This window comes from Lacerta agilis, chromosome 3 (assembly GCF_009819535.1).
Source record: "Lacerta agilis isolate rLacAgi1 chromosome 3, rLacAgi1.pri, whole genome shotgun sequence".
Lineage (NCBI taxonomy): Eukaryota > Metazoa > Chordata > Lepidosauria > Squamata > Lacertidae > Lacerta > Lacerta agilis.
Genome location: NC_046314.1, coordinates 5,496,991 through 5,505,159, shown reverse-complemented (window position 1 = coordinate 5,505,159; position 8,169 = coordinate 5,496,991). Strand labels below are relative to the sequence as shown.

The 8,169-nt window shown below is 43.2% G+C and overlaps 1 protein-coding gene across 1 annotated transcript; it reads right to left on the bottom strand.

The window, feature by feature from the left end:
* Positions 1-1,420: 1,420 nt before the first annotated feature.
* C3H13orf42 (chromosome 3 C13orf42 homolog) lies at positions 1,421-7,891 on the bottom strand. The gene is made up of 3 exons (XM_033145399.1): positions 7,452-7,891; positions 3,217-3,367; positions 1,421-1,707 (listed from the first exon to the last, which is right to left on the bottom strand). Exons 1-3 carry the CDS (start codon positions 7,866-7,868, stop codon positions 1,463-1,465), a joined length of 813 nt encoding a protein of 270 aa, XP_033001290.1. The 5' UTR covers positions 7,869-7,891; the 3' UTR covers positions 1,421-1,462.
* Between the last annotated feature and the right edge of the window lie 278 nt (positions 7,892-8,169).

The following is an 8,169-nucleotide window of genomic DNA, read 5'->3' as shown; positions in this document are numbered from 1 at the left end:
GATGCCACTGCTGTTGGTGGAATTTGCTTCTCTACTGATTTTCCACTTCTGAAATCTTTATAAACCCATTTAGTGATTCCAAGTTGAAGGATGCGAGTTGGAAATTTGGTTAAGTCAGACAGCCAGATGGGCAAAGCATTGTGAAAATCCAAAGGATTTGACCCATTTTGAATAGCGTTGATTGTTCTGACTTTTGGAGATTGTTTTCAACTTTTCTTTTAAATGTGCATATGGTTAACAAGGGGATTAGGAAATTATGAGAAACAAAACGCCTGTATAATAAGACGAATGTGGAAAATTGATTTTTGGGATGGTTGACCAATCCATGTTAAATTCCAATATATTTCACGGTAGTAAAATATCCTGAAACAAATCTGTGTGTGTGATGATAGAAGAAGAGTGCTTAAGTCTGTTTCTCTTGACTGGTTTTTTGCAAGTTTGAAAAACCTTATTTTACTTTTTTTTTTAACCCCAATACGTGGGGGGGGGGGGAGTCACAGAAGCATCTTGATGGCAGAACAATACCTCTTGGGATATTTTATATTCCAGGTGGGAAATCTAGAGATTCGGAGAAATCTCTTAATATTGATATGTATTTTGTACTGTTACAATTCTACACTTGTAAAATCAAATAAAAAATATGTCGTAAAAAATGAATGAATGAATGAATGAATGAATGAATGTAGGACTGTCCTAAAGCCCTTTTGGGTTCTTGGGACAAATTTAATGGTTCCTAGTTGGATCCGGGCTCCTGTCCACACCTATTGGATGGATATGTATCGACATGCATTTGCTTCATGAATAGCTTCATTTGTGCTCTAGCAGAAGAAGGGAGAGCATACAACCAAAAAGGCCAACTGTCATCAGGAAAAGCAGGTTATAAACGTTAACATAAAAAAATATTTATTTAAGAGGTTCACAACATTGTAAGAATACAGGTAGTCCGGCTGCTCTTTGCCACTTAAAAAACAAATCCTAGATGGGGTATTCCAGTTTTAGGGTTGTTTAGCTGGGTATTGCATGATTGGCCATCAAATACTTTAAAAAACAACAACACACACACACACCACAATATAAACAAAGTTGACAAAATGATATGACCACGAGGAAGGAGGTGTTGTCTTGCCCATATCTCACAACATAACCGGAAAGGTCCAATAGGTCATCGTGACACCTGTACTATTAAATTCTACATGGTAAGAACAGTTAGAAACAGATGTGTGATTTGCGGGGTGGGGGCAGGGAATGTCACAGTTTCCATCCTATAAAATACTGTATTTAGGAAGTTCAGTGCCCCTTCTGTTGAAGTGCAATCTTCGTGAACCATATGCATCAAATAGATAGCTACTACGTCAAGTGTTTCATGCAAAAAAAAAACCAATTATGCATAAAGGCCCTTGATTGTTTAGTCTGCCCTCATATGTAAGGAACTCCATGTTGGGCATTTCATTTTACTTCCAGATCAGAGCAGTACTTTCGGGCACACTTTGGGTTTAAACTTCAAAGTATTGAATGCTCCCTCCACAGCCTTAGGTAGATATATTGGATATCTTTCTAGTTTCTTTCTGGAGCAAATTGTTCTTCCATGGCTGTTTCTCTCCGATTGGCTTGTCGTCTTTCCTCCTTGGACAGCATCTTGGGAACATCTCCGAGGGGCACGTAGAATCCAGTTGGAATGCAAGCTGTGCTCCCGTGAGCTAGCAATGACTGAAAGAGGGAACCAAAGTTGGAATGAATACACCTTCACAGCAGCATAAAGTTCTAACAAAGAAAGATCTTTCTGAAAGCATATTGGAAGGGTGTTCACATCACCCAATAACATTGGCCATGTTCACCTGAAACATTAAGCCAAGATTTCTTTTAACAATACGGTGGAACCTTGGGTTGCGGACGTAATCCGTGACGGAAGCATGACCGCAACCCGCAGCATTCGTAACCTGCAGCACCGCGTCTGCGCACGTGCGTGATGTGATTTGGCGCTTCTGCACATGCACAGAGCATGATTTAGCGCTTCTGCGCATGCTTGAGCGACGAAACCCGGAAGTAACCCTTTCCAGTACCTCTGGGTTTCCTGCGGTCCGCAACCTGAAAACACGGAACCCAAAGCGTTCATAACCCGAGGTACCACTGTAGTATGTTGAGCAACCCTGGAAGTCTTGCTGACCAAAGAAACAAGCACCTTGTTTTCTTCGGCATGCTTTTGGCAGCACCAACCTGTTACTTTTGTAATAATATGGTCTCACTGCTTTGCCAAATTGCTTACCTAATGGCCAGCTGCATAATTTTTCAGCCGCTCCTGGCATACTCTGATGAGCCAAACAAACTTTCTTCCCTTTCCTCCAGCATGGAGGCACTCAGTTCTTCACCCCAGTGGAATTATGTAGTTTCCCCCCTCTCTCTCTGCAGGACTCCTGCCTGCATCCCCTTTGGATTTTATTTGAAGTTATTTGCTGACTGAAACGATGAATATGCAGAGCCGAAGGTACAATGATCCTCTGGACATTTGAACACCCCTCAGTGGCTCTGAGGGAAATTCACCTAAAATACTTCCTGCTTGTTGGTATGCATCATAGGGGAAGATTTACCAAATCATTCCCCAAAGGCCACAGGGCAAGAAATGTCAGAAGGAAAGGTAACACCTGGACTTTCCCCAGTGGGTAAAGGTAAAGGTAAAGGGACCCCTGACTATTGGGTCCAGTCGTGTCCGACTCTGGGGTTGTGGCGCTCATCTCGCGTTACTGGCCAAGGGAGCCGGCATACAGCTTCCGGGTCCTGTGGCCAGCATGACTAAGCCGCTTCTGGCGAACCAGAGCAGCGCACGGAAATGCCGTTGACCTTCCCGCCGGAGCGGTACCTATTTAACTACTTGCACTTTGACGTGCTTTCAAACTGCTAGGTGGGCAGGAGCTGTGACCGAGCAACGGGAGCTCACCCCGTCGCAGGGATTCGAACCGCCAACCTTCTGATCAGCAAGCCCTAGGCTCAGTGGTTTAACTCGCAGCACCACCCACATGCCTCCCCAGTGGGTAGTTGCTTATAAAACAGGACACCAGTTACATTTCTGCCAGTCCAGCAGCTTTTAAAGCTTTTACATTACAGGGTTTAACTAAATTTGTTCATGAACAGCATGGCTTTATTATGATAGATTTTATTTCATTTCCATATGTCATTTGTCTATGGTCACTCAGCAGCTCCCTGCATTGTATGCCTACTTACCGTCAAAATCAACATCTGCGTGTGGCGGATGATCCCTCACAACAATTTTTCGATGCCTTTCTGCGTCTAGCTCGGCAATAATTGAGTCAAAATAAGCTATTGCCTCGGTTACGTCTGAATTGAGCTGTGAGGCTTTTCTCTCTGCTGAGATCTGTTGAGCAGAATAATATGACAGGAGTTCAGTTTGAACAAATATGACTTTGCTGTTGCAAAGAACAACCCAGTATCCAAGGATACAAAACGTGGGACCAAAATGGTGGAAGCGGATTTGCAAACGTTGTTCAACAAAACAATCTCTGATCACTGGCTGCTAAATCGTTCTTTGAACCCATTGCTACTTATTTATCTTTGGTCTGCATTTTAAAGTTGTTTTTTATGCTTAATTCGGGGAGTTGGATTCAATCAAAATAATGTTGTGCTCTGGCTCAGAACGCCAATGTGATGGAAATTGTGAGTTCAGGGTTCTCTTATATTCTCAATGTGGGTTGTTTTAACGAACCATTTCTCAAGGCACCAATGCAACTTCATATCTACAGTTGCCACATATTTTCCTGCCAAAGTTCCTGCACTCTTGACAACTGCATTACTGCAGGAAAAATGGTTTCCCATCGCCACTTTTCCGTTCTGGGAAGAGCATTTCCTGCTGAATCACAACCAACAGCTTTTAGTTAAACCTTTTCAAAAAGTCAACAATTTTGGCCTTAAAAGCCCAGCTCTGCATTTTGTAACTTAACTTTAAAATTTAAATTAAGTCCTTATTGTGACATACCGTATTAAAGCCCATGAAGTTCTGAAGAGATTGGTGTTTTTAGTTCTAACGTGTCTCAATGCTGGGCTGAGCTTTTAACTTTTTTGTGTAGTCTGACAATGCCAAAATTGTCATTTTTAAATAATATTTCTAACCCCCATAATTCAAAAACGGGATGAGATAAAAAGCTAAAATTTTAGATTTAAACTTAGTTTTGATCATTCAACAAATATACAAAATATTAAGAAAATTGGATGACATGAAGTAAGAAAGTTGGATCACTTGATATTGAATGACCCTCTAGTGTGGTTCTCTGCTTGATTGTTCAGATCAACTTGAAGGGGGATTAGATGAAGAAATGAATATAGGAGCACATCTGCAGAAATAATTACTTAAAGCAGGAATCCTGGAGCCTACTCTCATTCCTTCTGTACATACCTATGTGAGCTTGGAGAATCACTTAGGTTCTCTGTGAAGTGAAAATAATTATTCTTGTGAGGACAGGAACATTATCCCAGCCTCGCCACGAACTCAGTGTGGGACCAAAATGAAGCCGCTGCCCCCCAACCTCACTTTGTTTTCTGCAAACAGTGAACAATAATAATAATTACCTAATAGGCTGTTTCAAGGATAACTAATCGTGCACAGTTTACAATGCAATCCTATACCTGTTTTGTCAAAGTTTAGACCCATTCAGTTCTATGGGTCTTACTCCCACATATGTTTGGATTAGATTACAGCTGCGAATGCAGATTTGACACACACACAACGTTTGCTAAATATTACTGCTAAAGTTTACCAGATTTATGCATGCTATCCACTGGGAGCATAGAGTAAATTACTTGTAGCCACATCTATGCGCCATTGCCAGCAGGGTCCCAGTATTTCTGGGAAAGCGCAATTTTCCCTTTCCAGCTGGCTCCAGGCCGCAGCATTCATACTGAACAGCCATCTCTCTGGCTGCATTTCCCTTTCCCTTTTCCTATCAGGCTGTGACACGCAAAGCATTGTCCCCCCGAACCCCGGGGCAGCCCCTGAGGGAAATAAAGACTCATGACAACGTTGTATGGGATTAAATTGGCCACAACTTTATTAATATTTCAGATGTAGGAAGACCTTGGCTCAGGCATTGGGCATTTATTCTTCCCAGCCCCCCAGCTGGGGTTCTGGGTAACTTCAGGGTTATCCAGCATGATTGGGAAGTGGGCTAGTCTGGAGAACATATGTTCAAGCAGATAGCCCACCCCCCCTATGTTCGCTGCACCCAGAAATAATGGTTCTGTATTGCCCTTTTTTGGGGACACGGGTGACGCTGTGGTCTAAACCACAGAGCCTAGGGCTTGCTGATCAGAAGGTTGGCGGTTCAAATCCTAGGCTTGCCGATCAGAAGGTCGGCGGTTCAAATCCCCGCGACGGGGTGAGCTCCCGTTGCTCGGTCCCTGCTCCTGCCAACCTAGCAGTTCAAAAGCACGTCAAAGTACAAGTAGATAAATAGGACGGGAAGGTAAACAGCGTTTCCGTGTGCTGCTCTGGTTTTGCCAGAAGCGGCTTAGTCATGCTGGCCACATGACCCGGAAAAACTGCGGACAAACGCTGGCTCCCTCCGCCAGTAAAGCGAGATGAGTGCCGCAACCCCAGAGTTGTCTGCGACTGGACCTAATGGTCAGGGGTCCCTTTACCTTTACTTTTTATTGCCCTTTCTAAATAGTGAAAGAGCACATTTTAAGGGTTTCAGTGGTTACATCATGTTTTTCCACATGTAGGCAGCAACCCTATAAACACTTATCAGTGAGTTCCATTGGCCATAGTGGGACTTACTTCTGAGTAAACCAGTATAGTAATCACCCTGTTAGGCTGCTGTTTAGTAGGATTAACATCAGAATGTAATAAGGGAATTATTGTAATATTTTGAAATGCAGTAGAACTGTGAGATGATTAGGATTCCCTCCGATCTCAAAGCATGGGAAGTCAGCTAAAAATAATAATAATTTATAATTAGGCATAACATTGGAATTTGTTTGATTATTGGATAATTTGTATAATTTGGAATACATAATTTGGTGTGATTGGAATTTTTTTATAAATATTTTTTTTTTTTAAAGGATGCTGTTTAGTATGCCTAAAGGTAAAGGGACCCCTGACCATGAGGTCCAGTCGCAGACGACTCTGGGGTTGCAGTGCTCATCTCGTTTTACTGGACGAGGGAGCCGGCGTACAGCTTCCGGGTCATGTGACCAGCATGACAAAGCCACAAACCAGAGCAGTGCACGGAAACGCCGTTTACCTTCCTGCTGGAGTGGTACCTATTTATCTACTTGCACTTTGACATGCTTTCGAACTGATAGGTTGGCAGGAGCTGGGACCGAGCAATGGGATCTCACCCCGTTGCGGGGATTCGAACCTCTGACCTTCTGATTGGCAAGCCCTAGGCTCTGTGGTTTAACCCACAGCACCACCCGCATCCCATTCCAGTCCTGACTGGTTTGGTCCATTTTGGCATGAGGCAATGGGAGCTCACCCCATCGCAGGGATTCGAACCACTGACCTTCTGATCGGCAAGCCCTAGGCTCTGTGATTTAACCCACAGCACCACCTGCATCCCTAAGTGCCACCCGCATCCTATAGCACTATAAATCACTATTGGCACTGCTGCAAAGGAGTAAGCTACTCAATACCACACCTAATAGCATACCTGCTTGTGAAATCAAAATCAAATAAAAAAATTCCTTCCAGTAGCACCTTAGAGACCAACTAAGTTTGTTCTTGGTATGAGCTTTCATGTGCATGCACACTTCTTCAGATACACTGAAACGGAAGTCACCAGACCCTTCAATATAGTGAGCTTAAATATAGTGCTTGTGAAATGAAAGCCTTCTTTAAAACAATCTGAGAGCAGCTGCCATGCTAATAAAGAAACTAAAACACGGAACACATTGATTTGCATAAAACTAACGGTCCACCCCCCCCCCCAAAGAAGAACAGCAAGAGAGAAACTTGTCCAAAAGAGAGGCCATTATTAAACACAATTTACAGTTGTTGATGCCTCCTTAGCTACTGGCTGTAGAAAAGCATGGCTTCACTTTCTTGAAATTAGACTCCCTTGCAGTCATGGCCTCACCTGCTGAGCAAGTTTCACATTTCAGCTGCTCAGAATTTTGCTTTTGTTTTTTTGTTTTTAAACCAAGCAGCCGCCATCTCTCTAGATCGATGGAAAGGGTTAGGGTTTGGAGAGTCAATACTGCCATAGCAATAGCCAGTGTTTAGGTGAACAGTGTTTGTATGTGAGAGCAATAGGTGAATGAAGCGTAAGTTGTATCTGATACTTCTGTGTAATGGATGTGTGTGAAAAGCTGAACAGGGAATGGACCCAATGAAGGTATTACAGAGAGAAACACATCACATTTGTGGGTCTCGCTTTGCTTGTGCACATTATTATTAATCTTTTATAATCAATGTTTTCTTAACCATGTGATGCAATAGCTCCTACCTTGGAAGACTGTATAGGTGGAGGTGTGGCTGGTGACTTTTGTCTCGTCTTGGAAGATTTTGTAGACACTGAGGAAATATCAGATGCCCTGTCACTGGACTTCAGATCTTTGATGCTCTCAATGTATTTTTTCCTCAAAGCTAGCAAATCTTGCAAGTACTGCAAACAGTCTTGAGTCTTTGAGTACATCCATGCCCGTTCTTCTTCCTTCAGATGGAGGCAGGCAACTGAATCCAGGCTGGTCGCACTTTTGCTTTTTTTCAAAGGCTCACTGAACTTATTATCCTCATCTCCAAGCACATACATAGAGGTGCTGCGGATCAACCGGACTGCAGAGCCATCACAAGTAGGGATCCCATCCGACAGGCTTCTCCTGCGGGAGTTGGGGTGAAATATTGAGTGGATCTTCCTGAGCATCGTGCAGCTCCTTCTTCACCTCATCCATCTATCATATAGAGGCTTGATTCAACACATGGTTCTTGCCTATAGTAGAAGCTAACACTTTGCCATGTGCCCTTTTGTGGTTAGAATCCAGTTTCTTGTAGATTCAGCTGCCTACTTACATCTATCTGTTCATTCCAGGCAATTGCAGATGATGAAATCACTCCAATTTCTTCAGTCCCATCTTTCCTTAACATGCCGGCCTTTTAGTTCTCCTTAAGGGCCGCACAGCTTACTGCCTTCGTTGTGCTGACCATGGTACTGAACTACCCTTATA

Excerpts from the sequence above, each read along its gene's own strand:
- C3H13orf42 (XM_033145399.1), bottom strand. The coding sequence starts at position 7,868 with ATGCTCAGGAAGATCCACTCAATATTTCACCCCAACTCCCGCAGGAGA. Across the intron at positions 3,368-7,451 it reads CACCTATACAGTCTTCCAAG|ATCTCAGCAGAGAGAAAAGC; the intron begins GTAGGAGCTATT and ends TCTGCTCAACAG. Across the intron at positions 1,708-3,216 it reads CGCAGATGTTGATTTTGACG|TCATTGCTAGCTCACGGGAG; the intron begins GTAAGTAGGCAT and ends TCCCTCTTTCAG.